General features: G+C 43.3%; 1 protein-coding gene and 2 long non-coding RNA genes across 3 annotated transcripts in view; 1 reads left to right on the top strand and 2 right to left on the bottom strand.

Annotated features, from left to right (window-relative positions):
• The window catches only part of MAPK1 (mitogen-activated protein kinase 1), a 33,492-nt gene extending 20,031 nt beyond the window's left edge, over positions 1 to 13,461 (bottom strand). The window contains exon 1 of the mRNA XM_030285619.4: positions 13,107 to 13,461. Coding sequence (XP_030141479.1) covers positions 13,107 to 13,249 — 143 coding nt within the window. The 5' untranslated portion in view covers positions 13,250 to 13,461. The remainder of the gene's footprint in view (positions 1 to 13,106) is intronic.
• LOC115497360 (uncharacterized) lies at positions 13,340 to 16,776 on the top strand. The gene is made up of 2 exons (XR_012058392.1): positions 13,340 to 13,475; positions 14,015 to 16,776. It is a non-coding gene; the product is annotated as an uncharacterized lncRNA (long non-coding RNA).
• On the bottom strand, positions 15,207 to 20,828 carry LOC115497359 (uncharacterized). Its single transcript, XR_012058394.1, has 3 exons — positions 19,975 to 20,828; positions 19,603 to 19,854; positions 15,207 to 16,890 (listed from the first exon to the last, which is right to left on the bottom strand). It is a non-coding gene; the product is annotated as an uncharacterized lncRNA (long non-coding RNA).
• Positions 20,829 to 21,255: the final 427 nt, after the last annotated feature.

Raw genomic sequence — 21,255 nt, 5'->3', positions numbered from 1 at the left:
CATAATGCAGGTACATTGAGAATCTGTATTATCTAGTTAATACCATTTCACATTCTCAGCCACAGCCCTTAAAGCACATACTGCCTTAAGTAAACTCTGTGACCCTTAAAAAAATGCCTTCTTGATTTGACATGTGCTATAGGAAAGTGTAAAAGCTACATATTAGACCAAACTTCAGTGGAATTGAAGAGTCAGACCACAACCAGACCCCTATTTGGCCTATGAAGCCCTATCGAAATAACTGACTGACTATGCAGGAGACCCCTCAAACTCACAGAACTGGGTCCTTTGTAAGGGAGACCGAACCATTTCCCAAGCTCTCCCTCCCTCCAGCCGTTCACTGCCTGCCACCAGCAGCAGATTTGCACACTCCTCCCCAGAGCTCTGCTGAAGAAATATGCTGCTCATAGTGTGCATTCCAGTATTTGCAAACAAAACCACTCTGAAGGTGCAAATGCAGCCCCGGTGCATCTCCCTGCAGCCCGTGCAGCAGCTCAGCTCTGCGGGTTGCAGCCGCAGCCGCAATTACTGATCTCATTTGCAACTCCTGATCACCCGTGCTCCCCCTGCAGTCCGACCAGGATCAGCTCCCCAGCACATCTCATCCGCCTCCCAGTGTATCCTAAATTTAGGTTATTTGCATTCTGGCAGCGCTGTCCCAGTGTGCACAGTGTAACCTATTTGTCTGGGCTGTCAGCTTCTACTAAACCTCACAACAACTGGTTATATTTGCAATGAAGCAGTTAACTGGGACACCTTCTGAAGTCAGGAACTTTCTACTATCTTGACTTCTTTCCAGAGAAGACAAAAATTTGTAAAGTGGGAATAACAGTTCCCATATTAAGAACTCTTAGAGTGCCAGTTTATAGCTTCTAGTTTCTAATCGTTAAGCACATATACTGACCATCACCCACAGAACTGTCCCATTACGATGAATCTAGAACCAGCACTTTAAATATTTAGAAGCGAAAATTTATTTCCACGCCAATCATGTGCAGCCTCACAAGCTGAAGTAGCCATTGAGCTGTGAGTGCTATTTATCTGTAATGTGATAAATTTACATACAGATTTTGCAACTGCCCAACTGTTGTAGCCACAGCATTATTCCTGTTTCAAGCTGTAGTTACTAACCTGTGACGACCTGCAACGGCACCGTTATTTAGACCCTTTTGCAACATCGTGTGAAAATCAATACAAGCCCCAGCAGCAGAGTTTATCATTCCCGATTTTAAGTATCTTGTAAATACATAATACATTTTTGACTAAGTAAAACATCAGGCACAGCTGCATAAAATAAACAAACGAGCATTTATAACCCAAGAAGTTGCACCACGTAACTTTTAAAGCCGGTTTTTTATCCTTCTACTCTCTGGTACCAACTTCCTTCTCACACAGAGCCCAGGGCGGGGCTGCTCCAGGAGCGGTGAGCAGAAAGGCGCGGCAGCTCCGGGCACAGCGCTGCGTGCGCCCCGCGCCCGTGAGCTCCCCGGCGGCAGGGGAAGCTTTCTCCTCTCTCCAGGCACGTGTGGCCGAGCGCCAAAGCTCAGCCCCTGCTGCCCACAATGCCTCTGCACGTTCTTCCACCATTCCTATTCCTCGCATGTTGCATTTGGGGCAGAACTGGAACAAGTGAGAGCACGCCGCAGCTGGCGGCAGGAAAGGAGCCAGCTCCTGGCAGTCCCTGCATCCCACACAGGGCCGGTCCCTCACTGAAAAACAACTGCTGCTCCTCTGCCGCTGCCTGCAGCCTTCCCCACCGCGGGATGTGCTTCCAACATTTCCAGGATTATTCACCTCGTGGCTGTTTTACAGGCTGCTCTCAGCACACACACACAAAATACACAATGCTACCGGCAAACATCCTAATTACAACTCTAAATAAAAGACTGATTTGAAGTTTAAAAGGGAGTTTTTTTATCAGTAGCTTTGTGTTGCTGTGGAAACATGATTCCAAGGGCATATCCAAAGATAAGAATCTTTGTGAAATATTGGGTAATTCGGTTTATACACAGAATAGGAAAGGCAAAAATAATTCCCAGCAAGCAAGCTGCTCTATGGAGATCTTTAATCTTTTCATTTGGTCTACATTTAGCTCAATCATGGACATTTCCACAACACGCTGACATTTATCAAGTTACAATGCAAATAGCTTAAACTTATTTTTAAGACTCCTGAAAATAAAATAATGCATTATTATGACACAGTAACAACCACTGTAACAGACTGTTCTCTGTAACTTTTGGGGATGGGGGATGGTGGTGGCAAAAGTGCAGACTTGCAGAGGGTTTTGGGTTTTTTGTTTGGAGCTGTTTTGTTAATAATCAGATGTTAACCCTTCCAGATTCTTCAGAATAATTACTTTCTTCTTCTACATGATTAAACCAGAGAGAGAGGCTACAGTGTATGGCTTTTTTAATAAAAAGACTGGAAAAAGGATAAAAATAGTCAAAGACTATTTGAGGACACTGAGTAATGTGTCATTTTTACACTGTTGAATGTATTTTTGGTAGCCAACTGTAAACACCTACGTTTACTAGAAATATTTGTTACTTTCCTCCATTTATTCATAATATTTTGAAGACAAGTGTGTATTCATTAAACTTTTTTATTAGCACTAATTTACAAAACCAGCACCTGGTTTTAGAAGGAACAAGTGCCTACTTATATTGCGATACATTTGCCTTGTTTCAAGAAACCGGTTTATAAAAAGACAAGCCATGTCGCAGTTTCATTTTGATCTCTCAGCTTTCTCTAGAAGAGGTCCTCAATAACAAAGCATTTCTCAGGTTTGTCAGCTGAGAATTCAGGAAATGAACTACAGAAACAGGGGCATCTTAATACACGTCTATGTTTCTCCATTAAAGATTCAGTTTTACAGACTAACTCCTGCTATGTAGGAAAGTCCTCAACCCATGAAAATGGAGAGTTACCTCACCATTAGATTCTTTAAAAAAGAACAAACAAAAACCCAAAAAGGGAGAAAAGAAATATAATTTCTAAATCAGTGCCCTTTATTTTACCACAAGTCCATAGCAAGGTGCCCATGTGAGCCCCGCAGACTCCACTGTGCTTTTAGTTAACCTCTGAGGCTTACTGGGTCAAACTGGAACAGCACTGTCTTCACCTCTACCACCTACTGCTTCAGTCATCTTCCTCTTAACATTCCAAATCAATCCTGATAGTAAAGCTTCCTGCTACAATTACGCCAACTCCTTCCTCCCATGGCAAAGGTGAATAATGACTCTGAAATTATTTTACTCAGATCTGATCTACTACAGGTTTTTGCCCTTCACACCACAAATTCTTAAGGCACTTTCATAACATATTTGCTTTCATTTAATTTCATCGTATCTGCTCAAATAAATCTAATTAATACTGATGAGACACTGGCACAGGCTTCCCAGAGCAGCTGTGGATGCCCCATCCCTGGAGGTGTTCCAGACCAGGCTGGAGAGGGCTTGGAGCAACCTGGTTTGGTGGAAGGTGTCCCTGCATGGGGCTAGATATACTTGATTCTAAAGGTCCCTTCCAACTCAAACCATTCTAGGCTCTATTAGGTTACAAAGACACAATTTTATTTTTCAGAATTTGAAAAGTAGTATTTGATGGATCCTTGCAAAAAATTCAATTTTAAGCTACTTACTATGCACATAATAATTACTTAACAGTATAATTCCTTAGATCACTCCTAGTACTTTGAAAATGAATAGCTAGTCATGCAAAATGGAGTCTGTTAAATTAATTACTTTTGCCAGAAGCTCAGTCAATTCATAATCCTGGGTGTGGCAGACCAGATGATTTATGTTTTGTTAGCACCTAATAAACAGAACTCTGAAGAGCAGCAGTTCTAGAACTACACCTTAATACCAGCATTAGAAAAATACTGGTTATTTCACCCAAGGTTCTGTACTGTTTGGTTAAAAATGATATTTAATTTTATGGTGCTTTGATTAATCTTAGTTGTTTGGAAAAAAAAAATCAATTCTCTCAATCTCTTCTAATGTGTATTTTTCTTTCCATACCTTTAATTGTAGAACACAGACTTCAAACCACCACGTATGCCTACTCTGTTTTAAGCCACTTCAAGTTAGTCTTCAGAAAATAGAAAACTCTTACATCTCACTTTATCTATTTCTTCCCTTCCCACTTCCCTTCCCTATTTAGAGGTTTACTGGTTCTCCACTGCCAGTATTTCCTTTGATAGCATCAATGCCGAATTTAACAAACTTCACTACATTTAAAGGCCCTTTGGCATCTGTGAAATAAATTCATTCCCAAGGCACTCATCACTTTTGATAAAAATTTACAGTATTAAATATCACTATCTTTCTCCTCTGTATATAAATTCCTGTGGGAATGAGTTTTGGGCTAAAATTGTAAGAGCTCAGCAGCACAACATAACCTAAGGTCTCAGTGAATTCAAAGGAGGGGCTGTGGTTCACTCTCCCTTTCATGCCTCACATCCCTGCCCTTTCTCACTTTTTTGGTTGGAGCAGTGCCTTTGTGTAGGTTCAGAGAACTAAAGCAGCTCCAAGTTGAAGCAAGAAGAGTAAAGAAGCTTTTACCTGCATAGTCCTATTCCCCTCCTGTGTCAGCACCAGCACTCACAGGGCTTTGTATCCATCATTTCAGCTTCTCACCTTTCAATTTTATTTTTTTATGAAGTCACTCTTCAGCTAAACCAGCTTTCCAACACAGCCAATGCTGTGCAGGCCCCAGCACAAGAGAAGAGGAAGGAGTGACAGAGCAGAGGCATAAAGGGAAAAGCTGCCCCTGCACAGCAGCACAGCCCGAGATCAGCAGAGGCCAGCCTGCAAGGCTCAGCCCTGCAAAGCCCGGCTCAGGTGTCTGGGCCTCCCAGGAGAGCTCAGCCTCCACACAGCCCATGAGGTTGAGCCCTGTGCTTAAGGCTCCTCAAGGGGCAACAAAAACCCACCAGGACAGCAAAGGACAGGTCAGCAACATCATCACTGTTACTCCAGAGCCTGAAAAACAACCACCACATTCCAAGCAGCAAAGCACAAATCATAAACGTGTGCAGGAAACACTTCCCCTTCCTAGAGAGAAGGCAGAACACTACCAGAGAGCTGTGAGTGGTGATAGGATTAACAAATCCTCCAGTGTGGTTTTGTCCTTTGTCTGCTAAGGTTCTAATTTGACTTATATCCCATATACTCCTCCTAAAATCAGCTTATTTAATTGATTCCGTACCACATAAATCTTCAGAAGAGATAGTTCACTGTATTTCATTCCAACAGAAAATAGAACAAAATCATCCATGCACACTCAAAAGCAGAGATTTTCCTAAACCTGACAGAAACATCAGTGCATAATGAAAACTATCTCAAAGCACTGATGAAAACAAGGTCATTGCTACTGTCCACTCTGCCACGGCTAGTTCAGTATTTCACTTGCAAACCAAAACAACCAAACCACTAGCACTGAGTGTGCATCTCACCACTATCAGAAGTTGCTTCCCCTTGTATCAGATTACAAGGCATTTTCTGCATGTTTTTTCGATGTTTCTAAACCCTCAGCATATTCACTGCTTGGTGGTTTGTTCAGAGGAGGTATCAGCATTAAGACATGTTGGCTACAGTAGCTGAAAGGAAGCTATTTCACAATTATGAAGCACTAAAAAAAAAAATCCAATATAAAAGTCAACCTGAATGTCATTTAGGATATTTTGCAACATCCAAATCCCAATAAAACTGAGCAAATTCTGGACTGAAGCATTTTGGGGAGTATTGATTTGGAGTGCTCAAATGACCTGAAATTTTACTCAGGACACATCAGCAATATTTGGTGAAGCAATCTGCCTTCCTTCTGAAGAAGCAAGAAGTAATGTACTGCAGTGGCAGCTGCTAATGTTAAGAAAAACTGCAAAATGAAGTAATTGCACATTATAAACTGTAGCCTAATTGCGAGTTGCTCGTACTTAAAACATACCCACAACACAGACGAATTACTTTCCACCATGTAACAAAAACTCTCATTTGCATCCTAATCACCACAGAGTATTTCAGTATTTTATGAAAATTCTCTTATAATACAAAAGAAGAACGTCCAAGAAAAGAGATTTCCTCTTAGGGGAACTTAGGTGGTTGTGATTTTGGGTACTGCAAACAGATGGACAGTAAAAGCATGTGAACAACTCTGCTAAAACTCAACTGTCATGAAGAGTCTGCCCAAATCTAACTGAAAAATATTTATATTACAGCCTTGCTACAAGATATATATACACAAAGCAGTATTGAACCCACCACTAAGAGGTCGCTGGGCTGGAGGGGCACAGCACAAGCCCAGGCAGTGGAGGCAGCCGGGGCACCGAGGGTGCAGCAGGGGCTGGGGGGGCCCGGGGCTGTCCCTGCACCGGCTCTCCCCCGCGGAAACGGGTGGAGACGGGAATGCTCCTGAAACAGAAACCAACTCCTGCCCCCGATGGAGCACAGGAAACCCTGCCAAAGGACCTACCATCAAATAACCCTATATGAATCAGTGACATCTACTGTAAGCTGTAATTATCTTACCAATCTACCTCCTCAGAGCTGACAATGAACTGCATTTGGTTTTTTGTGCACCTTGCAAAAAGACAAGTTTGACAATAGCTCAAACATATACCCAAAAGTTGTACTAAAGCAAAGGAAAACAAGCTCTCTTCTGAAAAGGAGATTCATCCACAAGCAAACCAGTGTCTCTAATAACCATCCTGCCAATTAACAGAACACAGATTTCACTCAGCAAAATCAACTGAAATGAACTATACTGCTGAATTTCACATTATTACATTATCATTATTTATTTACCTTACAATACAATAACACAGAAGCTATATTTTTGAATACATTTATAGCTCCATACACTTCATTTGAGTGACCTGGAAATCAAAATCAAATACAATTGAAATCACTTAATAAAATGTTTCTGGGTTTGGAATTTTTTTCCAGATATCATTTTAAAAGTTCCTAAAATACTTCACCTTAAGTGAAAGCCTTCTCCAAATTATCAGAACAACATCCAATTTCATCCATGAGCAGTGACAGCTCCCAGCGATGAAGGCTGACCAAGGACTGGGCTGTGTTATGCACACAGCCAGCAGGTCAAGGGAACTGATTCCTGCTGTGAGGGCACATCTGGAATTCTGCATCCAGTTTTCCTCCCTTCCAGTACTGGACCAAATCCATCAGAAAACCATTAGGATGCATAGGGAGCTGAAGGATGTGACATGAAAGAAAAAAAATTGAAGAAACTGGGTTTGTATAGGCTAGGAGGGGAAAAAGGGGTGGTGGTGGAAAACATCCAACTGCTCTTTTAAGTTACATAAAGCCGAATCACTGAGAAAAGTGATCCAGATTCTTCTCAGAGACAAACAGTACAAAGGACAAGAGGGGATGGTCCCAAGTTGCACCAAGGCAAACTCATTTTTTAAGGGGAAACGCATCACTGGACAACTGGTTTAACACAAAAATCAGAAGTTGCCCATAGATGTGGAATCTCCACCCCTGGAGATTTTGGGAATACTGAGTGGACATGTTGAGCAACTAGGTCTAATTTTGACATCAGCCCTGCTTTGAGTAGGAGGTTGTACTACATGATCTCAGAAAGTCCCCATCAACCTACCTTATGCTGTGAAATATTCCATAGCAAGCTGTCATAAAAAATTTTCATTAAATTCCAAATCAATCAGTTATTTTCATGTCTAGATCACAGCTGAAAACTGACAAAGCACCAACAGAAAAAGCATTAAAAAATCTTACTATGTTGGCGAAGTACTAGTTTTCAACACAAGCTGAGCTCTACACCTACTCAGTTGGTAAAGCACCAACTCTTCTCTGGGCTGTAGATCCCCACCCCTGAACAAGAAGCCGCTGAACTAACAGAACCTGGTGTCCTACAAATACACATTTCTAGTCTCAGGAGTAGCAATAAATCTATCTGTGAAACTGGGGCATGTCATGTCTCCTCAGGGAGTCTGATTTCTTATATGTGACCCAAAACAATCTCTTCCCTTGTTGCGCAGCATACAGGATCTCTTCACTCAAGCAAAATACCTATTTTTGTGAAACCTGCAGAATAACTTTCCATCTTTAAGACTTTTACCATCTGTCAGATCTGATGGAAGGCAGGCAACAGGTACTAGAATCACACATACGGGTATGGGAGATGGACAGATGCAGCTACGCACACATATAAGCCTTATTTATTTAATAAAGCATGCTTCTAAGAAAACCCATAAGATATCTCTGTCTGTTCCCAAGGGATGGATCATGCTGTGCTAGAATAATGTGTATTTATTTATAAAATCAAGTATCCATGAGCTGCACTCTTCAGCTAAGCCAGTATCCCATTGCCCCGGGTTGACAGCAGAAGTTGCTACCTCTTATCTTCCATAAACCTGGAAGACAGCTCTGACACGGAGTGAGTGGCTGCTACCCGTCCCTGCTGCACAGCTTGTGGGGGCCACCTGTCCATCACCGGGGAGAGCAGGAAAAGCAGCTCTAATTTCTCCTCTGGATTCCCACGCCAGGTTAGGTAAGTGCTAGAAGCTTGAGTGACTGAAGGGAAGCGCTTACATCTGCCTTCTCCCCAGAGGGAAGAAGCTGATAACTAGCCACCAATTACACTCCCTAATTCCCTCCTCTGATCCTTGCACTGGGGGCGGGTTGGCTAAGTTGTATCAGCTCCCTGTTCCCCTTATCACACAGACAGAACATGTTAATTACCAGGTATGGACACCCATACCCAACCTGTACTCCCTAAAAGCACACGCGAACAGGGGCACGGGTCCCTGCACTGGCTCCATCATTAAAGGGCTCTGCGTCTCTCTGGATCCAGGCAAGAGTAAACAGAACAAACAGAACAGGCTCTTTCTGATCACTGCCACTGAGCAGCCCACCCCAGCCACCATGCTGCCCCCAACAGAGGATGCAAAAGCCACCTTTTTATGTAACTCAAAAGAAACTATTATGCAATCATCAATGCCATTCAAATTTCATGTTTTAATATCAATATCTATGCCTTGCAAATCATTCCATTCCTGATTTCTTTCTGGTTTTGTTTCTTTATTAATATGCTTCTCTTAATTTTAAATTATTGATGCTCTAAAAGTAGGGCAGTTCCATGAGACAGTAGAGAGAAGTGTAACTTTAAAGAATCTACTGCCAAGTGTTTTAAGTCTTCTCTCAGTATTACTTTAACATTTACCTATTGACTACCTAAACTTCTAACATCACTCTTTCACAGCACACCAATAACACAAAGCTCTCTTTGTAACGTGGCAAATTCAGAGCAAGAAATCCAAGATTTGAGCTTGCAGATTATTTTCTTCCAACTGCACTCATCTGCATTCAACTGCTTATTTATAAGCAGTTATTTGCAGCACTGATATTACTTCACATTCATAAAAGCCTGATGACAAAAAAAGCTTCCAAAAGCTAGGATAAAAATGAGAACATCTCTATCACATTCAATTCACCATTTCTTTCCAAAAGGATTATTTGTTTTTTACTGTCAAATTATCATCCTTGCCAAATTACCGCTGATCAACTGGAGGAAGAACAAGTCACACTAGAAATGTAAAGCTCAACTCTATCATGTTTTTATTGCTGTTCCAGTGTGTTTGAAGTATGTCTTGTTAACAGGCTGATTTAAAACAATAGTACTAATAATAATAAAACCAAGCCCACATAAGGGGAGAAAGAATCAACCCCAACAACCTTTCCCAATTTGTTTTATCTGAAACATATTTCTGAAACTCTCAGACCTGGTCTAAAAGTATGTTCCCTCTGACTCTGATGCTGATAACATCCTATCACTGAATAAAAGGGAAAGTCACTTAAAGAACTTTACTCCAACGCCCCCCAAAAGAACTAAAAATTCTTAAGTGAAAGCAGAGAGGAAGAAGACAACACAACATTTACATGTATTTGGATAAATTAAGTCAGAGTAACAAACATGACTGTATGACTAAGTAATTGCTCAAAGAATGTCCTGCAGTCCTAGGAAGTAATGAAGATTTTGGCGCAAACTTTGCTCTGTGTCAGCCCTTAGTTACACATGCAGAACAACCAAAACAAAAACGGGTTAGAAAGGGGCTCTGACAGGGATCCACCTCCTACCACTTCACCCTCTGCAACAAGAGTAAGGCAGCAGCCTGCGTCACAGGCTGAACGATTCTGGCAGAGTTGAACTGGAGGACATTAGGTTGGGGTTTGGCCTGATAATGTGTCTTTTCTGCTTACGAAGCTGAGAAAGTGCAACCACAACACAGCAGTAAATATACTGCTCTGCTGAGTTTATTTTTGTTCAAAATCTGATTATGTAAAAAAATGACTGCACTAGGGAAAACAGTTAAATGCCTTTAAGTGTTTTCAAATCCAGATGAGAGAACATTCACGTACAGTCTCTTCAGCCAACATCTTCCTCTATTTCCTGTACTGGAATTGTATGTTGTGATCAATATTTCTCAAACATTATTCTCTCTGCTGCAAAATCAAAATGGAAGACTGACCATAACAGCACTGTCCTAAGAATACTTCATTTGCCCTTTTACTCATATAATCGAAAGCATTTTATTGTTTTCAAATCCCTAATCCAATAACGTAGAAACATAAGAATCAGGATAAAACAAGAGAGAGAGTGAAGGATTTTAAGATTCAAAAGACACTCATTTGCCAAGTAACAAGCCTTATGGCACAGTGCACTTGTAAATAACCATCATCTCCGAAGAGCTCCACATTAGCTGTGGGTCTAAAACAAAACCATCAGGGCCTGCTTTGCTTTCCTTTATTAAAGTGTACAAATTTAAATGGATTTTGCAGTTGCAGGAAACATCTCCATCTGCACACTCACAGCTTGCCCTCTACCCCACCCCCTGAGGGAGAAGCTTCTGCAGATCCTCACTGCATTAGCAACCAGAGCAAAACAAGAAACACAGAGCAGTAAACTGCACAACCTGCATGGCTGGGATTGATAGGCAATCGCATTTCATCGCAGTCACCACAATAGAGCACAGCTGCTATGGCACTGCTACAAGTGCATCCAACACTTTCCTGATCATGTACACGCCATAAACTGAGACTTTGTTCCCTGTCATTTCACACCCAAGGCACAAGAGCAATAATCACGAGCACAAAATACATAATGTGGCATTTTATGTTAATAATTTTACAGACAAGTGCAAGGAGCCAAGTGCATATTTCAGCTGAACTGGAGATTTGGAAATTACCAATTTGATAGTGATTTTGCACAGCATTCACAGCAGACACAACGTAACAGAAGAAGTTTTCAAATAAAAATCAATCTTTTGGATTTGGAGTGGAAACAGTTTCAGTGTAGAAGTTTACCACACACCATTTGGAGGGGCAGAAGTGGCCCTGTTTCCCCTGTATCTGCTCACTGGCACAGGGATGCCAAAAAAGGGCATCAACTGCCATCGTGCTGCTTCTTGCAGTCCCTGATCTGTGGTGAAATATTTTAGCTTTATCACTTTGTTTGTGAAACCCAGTTTTTAACACCCCACTGAAGTGAACTGGACTGTCCCCAGCACACACCTCAGCTATGCTACTCCCCAGGACCTTCAAAAACCTGACTGTGAATGCAAACCAGTGCAGCCACTACTGAGGTTATCTGCACTCATTTCCTTACCCTGTTCCAGATGATAAAATAACCATAATAAAATACAGCCTGTACCAGAAGACATATCAACAAATTTTGGACTAGATATATTACTGTGATTTCTAACACTGAAACAATAACAAGGATATTTTTACACTGTAAATGGGATTTTTGATTTACATTTCGAAGGTTCTTCCCACAGCAAAGAAAAAAAAGTGAAGGCCACAACACAAAACTCTGAGAGAGGCTCATCTCGCAGCTGAACTCAGGCCTAGATGAAAGCTCCCTCCCTGAAACACACAATGACTTCATCCTGACAGGCCAGCACAATTCAGTGACTATGTGCAAAAACCTACAGCTATAAAAATCTGTAGCACACAGCTGAAGGCTGTGAGGTGTCCTCGCTGAGAAATGCACTGCTTTACAAAAGATCCCTCATCAGAGAAAGAAATTAATGCTGATAAAGCTTTCATTAAGTCACAGCCTGTAAGTCGCTTTTAGTACTTCTGGTCAAAAACCATACTGAAGAAACAAAGGCAGCGTTGCAAGGAAGTTGATAAAACAGCAATAAAAAAGAGTTTTTCACCAGCACCACTTAAGTTATTTCAGGACTACAGGTTTTTTTTAACTAATGGAAGACAAAATATGAAATCCTAAGTAAGGCTACTGAGCATGCCAGGTTAATAACCTAGTCATTAGATGCACAGATCAGACAGCATCACCCCAGCTCATTGAGACTGCTAAAAAATCCATCTCACACTCTTAATCCAGTTAGTTCACGTTTTTTGTAGTTCGTTCACGGCGCTCTGTAAGACCGATGTTACCCACAGCAAACATACACGATCGCTTTTCAGCGAGACCCAGACTAAGTCTTTATAATACAATATAATTTGGACCTAGGAGAGCTGAAGAGAACTTTCACCTGCACACAGTAAGGCAGGCACTAATCCGGCCAACTCTGCAGCACAGACAGCACGTCCTGAGCAAAGTCAGGCAGCGGCAGCAACTCCTCTGCTCAGATTCACCTTTTTTATCCCCGCGACCTCGGGCTGCTGCAGCCAGGTGAGCCCTCGCAGGGCTCTGCAAGGGACGCGGGGCTGCCAGCAGGATTTACTACCTCCCCCCCCCCACCCCGAACGTCTGCAATCGCACTACGGAGACGGAGGAAATAACGAGAGCGACCAACTCCAGAGGCACAAGATTTAAAGAAAATAAACGCAGGAGCGAAACAAAACGAGACGCTCAGCTGCACCCACCGACCGAGGGATGGGGGGTGCAGGGAGGGAGGGGAAAGAAGGGTGATGCCGGAGAGACAACCTCGGGAACACGGAGAGGGAGGCAGAGCTGAGGAGAGGGAGGCAGGGCTGCTCCCCCTCCCCGAGGGCAAGGGCGGGCCAGGCCCGCGGCCGGGCAGGGCGGCGGGAAGGAGGGAAGGGAAGGGAGGAGGGAGTTGTCCGGGGCAAGGGCGCTGCCCCGGCGGCTGCACTCACCACACCATGCCGTAGGCCCCCTCGCCGATGTAGGAGAGGTTGGTGTAGCGCGGCCCCACGTCGAACACTTGTCCCCGCACCATCTCCGGGCCGCCGGCGCTGGCGGAGCCGCCCGCAGCCCCTGCCCCCGACACCGCCGCCATGTTGTCCGTGCCGGGAACCGCGGTGCTGCGTGCGGGGGGGCGGAGGCGGGCGAGGAGGAGGATGCGGGAGGGAGGAGAGAGGAGGAGAAGGAGGAGGGAGGAAGAGGCGCCGCCCGCTCCGGCCGCTCCGCCGCTCTCGGCCCGTCGGCCCCGTCAGCGCCGAACCCGCCGCGGCCGCTCTGAGGAGGCGCCGCCGGCCGCGCGCGCGCACCGCCCGGCCCGGGAGGTGCAGGGGGGGAGCGGGGGGGGTGAGGACGCGCGCGCAGGGAGCGGCGCGGGGCGGGGCCGCGCGCAGGGGGCGGGGCCGGGGGCGGGGCCGGGGACTGCGGTAACCGCAGCCGCTGGGGAGGGGGCGCGGCGCCGCGGGTCACGTGGGGCGCGCAGCGGGTCACGTGGGCGCGCGGCCGCGCGGCGCCATTAGAGGCGTCAGGTGACGGGCGGGAAATGGAGCCGGGCCCGGCCGCCCTCAGCGCCCTCCGCCCTGCCCTGCCCTGCACAGCTCGGGCACTGCCATAAGCGAGACTCCGTTTGTGACGCTTCCCGGCTTCACACAGTTTTGCAAACTCTTTTTAGCATGATGTTTTTACATGTAATGACGTTTTCCTGTTCGCTGCTTCCCGTATAAATGTAAATAAACTTTGTAGGGGAGGTGAAATCTCAGCTGAAGGTTAGTCAAGGTTTGAGTGCTGCTTGCAACAATGCCGTATCTTTTCTGTTTTTCTGCAAGACAGAGTTTTCCTGCAACAGCTTTTTCCTTGTTTGCAGGACTTCATGCACAGGGATCTTAACTCCAGTTGGGCCTTTTCCCAGCAGTTCTTTAATGACCCTGACAGAAGTACTAACCCTGGTTACTACTGACATTTTCTCTGCCAGCATCTCCGCTGCTTCTCCTGTGTCCCCACCCATGGCCCTGACGATGTCTCGCTTCTCCCAACTCGCCGATGTCATTTCTGGCATCCCATCTTCTTCTGGCCCTTCCTGCTCCGCTCTGCCTTCCTTTGCCATCGGCCGAGCCGCCTCAGTGTTGCGGAGCCGCTCCCAGCTCCGCGATCCCCGGTGGGCTCCGGGCCAGCTGTGCCCGGGGCGGGGAGCGCAGTCCCGGCTCTGGCTGCACCCCGGCTGTCCCCAGGGCTCCAGGTGCCACCCAGCCCCGGCTGGTGGAGGGAGAGCTGCCAGGGACAAGCACCAAGATGTAACAAACTCGCCCCGTCTTTAACAGGCACTCGACTCTACAGCTCGTGGTTTGTGTATTTGAGTGGGATAATGCTTCTGATGTATTAATGTTTACATGTGTATGATAGTTTTTGTTTCATGATGTGTTCTGCACTTCAGAAACACAGCATTCTTTTTCTCAGAAATTTCAGACACCAGTAAATGCAAGTGTTTCAATTTTCTGAAACCAAGTACAGTATTAAAGGTTCTTTTAACTCTAAAAATGAAAATTTGCTTACAGTTCTGTTACATACATATATAACTCTGTCATTAGCAAATGCAAAACAAATTATGGAGAATGTAGCTTAATCACAGCCTGCCATACTAAATTTAATTAAAAACTGGTGTGTATCTCAATTATTTTCTACCTTCATTGGATGTGTCTGATCAAAAAGGAAACCAACCAGGCAGGCCAGGAAGTTGTGGAAGGACTGTCAGCTCTTTTGAGCACTGTGTTCAAATATATGTCTAATCCAATTAAACCCGAGAAAGTGGCTGTGGCAGAACTCGGTGCAGTGTTTCAGTGAAGCTCTGCAGTTGCTGAGATAGGCAGAGCAGATGGGAGTGGTATCAATCAGTTTTCAGCCATTACCTGCACTTAATGTTGGATCTTTTGCCTTAATAAGGTAACATAAAAGCCTCGATTTTGGAAAGCACATAAACGTGCTTTAAGAAAATTATGAGTTCCATGATCAAAATGAAGGGGGAGAAGAGGTGATACTTACTAAAAAATGATAGCAGATAATGAGAAGCAGAAGGAAAAAACCTTTTTATTTTGAACAGAAATCAAAGCACTGCTGAGAAGAGTTTGTGTAAGCAGAAACAGGAATATTAAGAAAAAGCTAAGCCATTAGCTAAGTCAGTGTAAATACGTCATGGTTTGGACTGTCTCCATCTTCAGTCAAGTTCAGGAGTCACATGAATGAGTTCATCCTACAATCAGGATCTAGAAATTCCCTGCACTGTTACTCGTTTCTGCTTTAACTGTTAATTCTTGTCCTGTAAATAGGTCTCTTGAAAAGGGAACATTGTACCACAGGGCCCCTGAGCCCTGGGATCAGCAGTGCTGGGTCAGACTGAGGACAAACACCATGGAGCTGCCCTATGGTGCCCCTCTGTAGTGGGGGTGGGAGGCATCTCAGATCTTTGTGCTAATTTAAAACTGAAGCCACATCTCCTAAAATCATCTTAATTATACTGGCTGTATGATTTGCAGCCATGGCTTTCTTGGTAGCTGTTGTACAAGTATGTCAGCATGAACCTGAACCTCCCCATCATCCCAACCAAACACTGGCATTAAGTACATACAGTTTTACCAGAATTATTTAAAAAGACCTCAAGCCTTTGTGTGGGGGTGATGAGAGAGAGAAATAAGACATGTTAAAATGTTTTATAAAGATATATTTTAACTTCTAAGGCACTCAGGAACCATGGTGATGGTTCTTGAAATTGCTCAGATATGAGCTCTGATCCACAGGGAACTATCCTAAGATTCAGAAAGAGCATCAGCTGGTAATAACTTCTAGTCAGTACCTACCTGGGCTTGACTGAACAGGTGACACACATCAAAAATCCCTTGAGACTCATTTTCATGTGAATGACCACTGCTTTTGCAGTGTAAAGCGACCTTAATGAAAATGAGGCTCTTGCTGTAATCTTGCACTGCTGGGAGGTTAAAAACACTCTCTCATCCACACTGCTGGGCCTTGGTGCCAGAAGAAATTTACTTTCCTCCCCAGTATTTCCTTTTTTCTGCATTCAACATTCTGGTGGACTTTGCATGGAGCTTAGACACCATGGAGTTGAGTAAACAGATTGCTGTGGTTGTTCTGTGCATGCCAAGGGGAGCACAAAAGATTATTAATTGCAGAATGATTCTGTCAGTAACAGCCTTGATCCTGCACTGGGTATCATTCTGTCACTGTCAGAACCTGTCACTGTTGTAGGAGATGTCTTGTATTATCTATCATGTTCTGGTTAGTTTTGCTGTTCACAAATACAGTTTGAAAACACAGTTGCAATTTCAAATCATTTTCATATTCTTTAGTTTTGAACAATTAGTTTACAATCATACTCTAAATATTTTTAAAGGGATCTATTTTACAGCAACCTTAAAAGCTTATCATATAAATCTAGCTATTTTAATTAATATACTAAGATTTTGTAGCTGTCTGTATAAAATTAAGTTGCTTTTATTTTTCAACTGCAGTTGTAGCAGTATCCAGGCACTGTCCTGCAGTTCAGTAATGGAAATTTCCCAGCCTCAAAGCACACTCTGTCTCAGTCAGCTGCAATAAAACTCTGAGTGATTTCAATATTGTTGTGTGCCTTACTTGTCCTCGGTTATCTGGAGCTTGTATCTTTTGAAAACCAGCTACTCCTCATGAGCTTGCTTCATCTTGCCCAAGACATGAAATTCAGTAAACAAGCTGAGGATGATAAGAGAACTGAATAACCAGATAAAAAGTTAATTTACAGGACTGGAAAATGAAACATACGCATATTAAGTATTTACACAGCATATTACAGCGACTTGTGAGTCTTCACTGAGGTCCTGCTACATGACACCTGTTTTCCCGTGCTGAAGCCTTGTACACTGGAAGGCTATTAAGTTCTTACAATAAGATTTAGCTAGTACATAATATCAGTCTCTTGTTTCTGGTATAATTGACTGCTAATAAATTAAAAGTTTTTACATAATTTTACAAAATTATTACATAACCTCAGAAGTCTAATAATTTACAAATACTAGAACATGCAGTGTGTTTCCACCACACTTATTTTTGGTTCAGCTGTAGGCAGGACAAGTGATGCCTCCAGCAGAGGCAGAAGTCAAAGCATGTAAAAACAGGATTATTAGGGTTTTATGTTGTCTAAATATTGCATTTTTAAATGCTTTTTGCTCATAGCAAAAAATATAGGGAGCTTTTGTAATGAAGAGGTTGGCTGATGTGAAGACAGAGGAAAAAGGGTGATGCAAGAATGAATAAAAGAATATGGAGGGGGAGAATGTAAATTACAAGTAAAATGAACAGGTAGTGGGAATAGAAGGGCCTTGGTTGGAGGGCTGATATCCAGACCCCACTGCATCTGGCTGTGTGCAAGTGAAGCCCCTGGCAGACACACAAGTCTATTCAGGGAGAACCAGTTTGGGGACTGGTGCCAGGCCTGCTAAAAAGAGCTCACCAGGACTTGCTTTCCCTGACGTGGCGTCTGCCGGGGTGACGCTCAGCACAAACGCGTGCGGCTGATGACTCTGGTGGCACAAGTACACGTCCTACTTGCCTTGATTAGATGTAATCTAAACCATGGGCAGTGGCTGAACAGAAACAAGTGATAGGGAACAGTACACTAATGGCACTCTGAGATTTTCACCAGGGTTGAACATTCAGCCAAGCATTAATGGCTGTACATTCCATGACAAGTGCATGGCAGCCTTTAGAGTAAGCTGCAGGCCAATAGCACAGAAATTCTGGATGAAGGCTCCACATACAAACTATCACACTGGGCTTTCCTGGGCATGTGGCAAGGAAACAGGATTCCCTCTTCTCTGCTGGGCAGGCTGCAGGGAAATCTGCATCTTTGCTGTCTACACCTATGCTGCTAGAGAGAGGGCAGGTATCAGTCTTCTTTGCTTTCACTTTGTTCAATCCACTGATCTGACAGCTCAAAAGGTCTTTACTGCTTATTTTTAATAGATTCTGTATAAATGATAGACATTAGTATCTACAGTCCAAAACTGATGAATCACCATTTTAAAAAATAAATATTTCTTTTGCAGTTTTGCATATCTATAGCAGATAAAAGCTGTGAAGAGAAGAGAGATTTCCTAAAGGAAGTGGTGTCACCATATTTTGAGAAAAAGAGCCAAGCTGTTGGAATCTGTGTTGCATTATGGGGTAATGCAATACCTCTGAGCACTTCCTGTTTATCATGAGTGATACATTTTTCACCACATCATAAAACTTGCAAGCATTTGTTAATAAACACTCCTAGAGAAAAAATAATACTCAAACATACAACCCCTGGCATCTGTCATTAAAAACAAAAGAAAGTTTTCATTATATATATTGGAAGACAATTTGTGTGAAAGCAGTAGATTTTGAGGGTCCCTTCCAGCTCTTGCTGAAGGCCATGTCACATCTCTCATTAGGTCATTGCACCCCAGCACATGATTCTTCTTATATGTAAACAGCAAGATGTTTGAATGAGCATGTGTAATTTTTACTATCATCATTCATCATTTTTAAGCAATGTGGAGATACAGAGAACAAACATCTGCAGAACGACAGGAGAGAGTCTTGTATGAAAATGGCAAAAGTAAGATTTGCTTTTAACAACAATAATCTGCCAGTACTGAGGTACCTAATCAAATACACAAACTGTGCAGATGTTCAGAGTGGTGCTGTCTTGCTGTGTGGCCTTTCTAACTTGTCAGCTTTGTTCCTTCAATTAATTCTTCTGGATAAATTAACCTAGCTGGGAAAGGAAGAGCTGGGGAGCAGAAGGGTGCAGATTTTTCAACACCAGCAACCTTGATGGCACAATTTCCACCCCCAGCAGATAAAATCTTTGGCAAGGAAATGCAAATTATTGTGACTGATTCAGGATGTTCTTGTGATCTGGCTGGGACTTGGTCTGCAGCTGACAAACACACGGGGTGGGGGTTGGGGAGGGAATTCAAGGTTTCTGCCAGTTCCATGGGGAAGCATTTTGATAGGCAACTGTACAACAAAAACACTGTACAGTCAGACACAAGACAGGCTGGTGCCTCATACAGCTTCACCACTGTTAAATTCACTGTTAAGTTCAAAGCAAAGTGCAAGGCTTATCTGTTTGTTCAAGATGAGAACATCTGAACTGCAGTTTCATGTGGTAAAATCCTGCTGCATGGAAATTCAAGATGGGCAATGACTGTGTACAATTCTACTTCTTTAAATGGCTATAGAATTTAAAACTCTGCTACACAGACTGTTATCAGTTAGACTAGAGGAAAAATTGAACCTCAGAAAGATGTTCCCTCCAGCTACCAGCACTAGATGTAGCAAAATTGAATTAATAATGAAGACATTTGTAGCTTTTTGGATTTTGGAAGTTTTAACAATGGGAAAATGATCTGGCTCACATTATCTTTGTCTTACCTGACATATGGTGGTTATTATTGCAGATACACACAGCCTCATGATAAGAGATGCCTTTTATAAGTCCAATACATCCACTGTAATCAGGCACTACATTTATCTTACTGCATTACCAAGTCTCTGGGTTTTGTACAAGTGACACAAAACTGTTGTGAGGATATATCAGTGTCCTGAATATCAAGTAACTTTTCAATTTGATGTCTCATTTCCAACTGACATTAACAGCCCGATTGAATCCATGGCCTGGAAATCCTGAGAGAAAGACAATAACAGCTGCTTTAAAAAAAAGCCACAACAAAACCAAAACAAAACACAAAACAAAAACCCAAACAAGAAAGCACATCATTCTTTTAGAAAGATATGGCAAAATACCTGTAGGATGATGCTCTGCATCCAATTTTCCATGTACCATTACTGGTGGCAGGATAAGGTTAAGTGATCGCGCTCTGTCAAGCAGCACGTGTGGGGGAGCAGACAGCAGATGTGCAGCCACTTAGCCTATGCCTTGTGCACCAGACCGTGCTATGGAAATGCACGTGGATATTTAATTGCTATTCAACTACAAGTTGCTTGGATTTATGAGTCTGGGAAGTGCAGATGCTGCAGTGAGGAATGAGTGTTTATTAGCACAGTAGCTGTGCTGGCCTCTCCCGCAGAGAGGCAAAGTGCCCTAGTCTAGAGAAAATGGATTAAAAGGGGGCAGTTCACCACTCTCATGTCCCATTTACCTTTGTGAAGTGCAGCTGGAGAACTGCCAATATATGGATACATTTCCATCATGAACTCTAAACAGATTTTACTGCTGCTTATCACAGATAATAAAAATGCAGCAGCTGTCCTCTTATCAAAACTCAATTTAAAGAAATGTATGGCTAAATAAGGGTCATAAGCACCTTCAGGGGCTAGATGAGAATAAACCCTTTAAAAGCTAGATTAGGAAGATGGGACCATTACTCTATACTCAAGCATTTTTCCAGTGCTTGTTGCAGTAACCTTCTGTGGTTACTCTGCATGTGTCCCCTTTCCTTCTTGGTTCCTCTTGTACTACACTCTTCCCCATGTCAGCATCCTGCTGGGCTGCTGCAGTCCCATTCAATCCTCTCTCTGCCCCAGGGGTGACCTTCCTTCGCCTCTCCAGTCACCTCCCTGCTCAGTCGTGTTCATCCTGTGCCATTTTGAGGGAAGCCCCACCTAGGAGATGAAGTGAGAGGTTAAGCATCAACTAGGAGCAACAACCCCAAATGTGCAGCAAAATTCTGATGTTTGTACTTCTCCCACTCATTGCAGTCTCAATTCTCACAGTGTCCAATTCTTCTCCTTTCCTGGACTGGTATATTTTTTACTGAATTCATTTTCTTGCCATTTACTGAGCTGCATGAGCTCATTAAAGAGTCAGACAAGCACCAGACCTGTACAAAGAAAGCAGCATGACTGGAAGCAGAAGCATCATTTTGATACCAGCAGTCCTTTAGATTTGGCTCAGCTGCCTGGTGATATCACTCCCTAAGACTAGTTTCAGCTGTAAAATCAGGAGGTTTGACTACACTACTGAGAAGCCTTCGTACTTCTCTTGCCTTTGCCACCCTTTTCTCTGTTTTTGAAAAATGCAGGAAAAAGGAATCATGAGGGCAGTTTTGTAATGGCTTCCTTAAC

This window comes from Taeniopygia guttata, chromosome 15 (genome assembly GCF_048771995.1).
Source record: "Taeniopygia guttata chromosome 15, bTaeGut7.mat, whole genome shotgun sequence".
In the NCBI taxonomy this organism is placed as follows: Eukaryota; Metazoa; Chordata; class Aves; order Passeriformes; family Estrildidae; genus Taeniopygia; species Taeniopygia guttata.
This window is presented reverse-complemented; position numbering and strand designations above follow the sequence as displayed.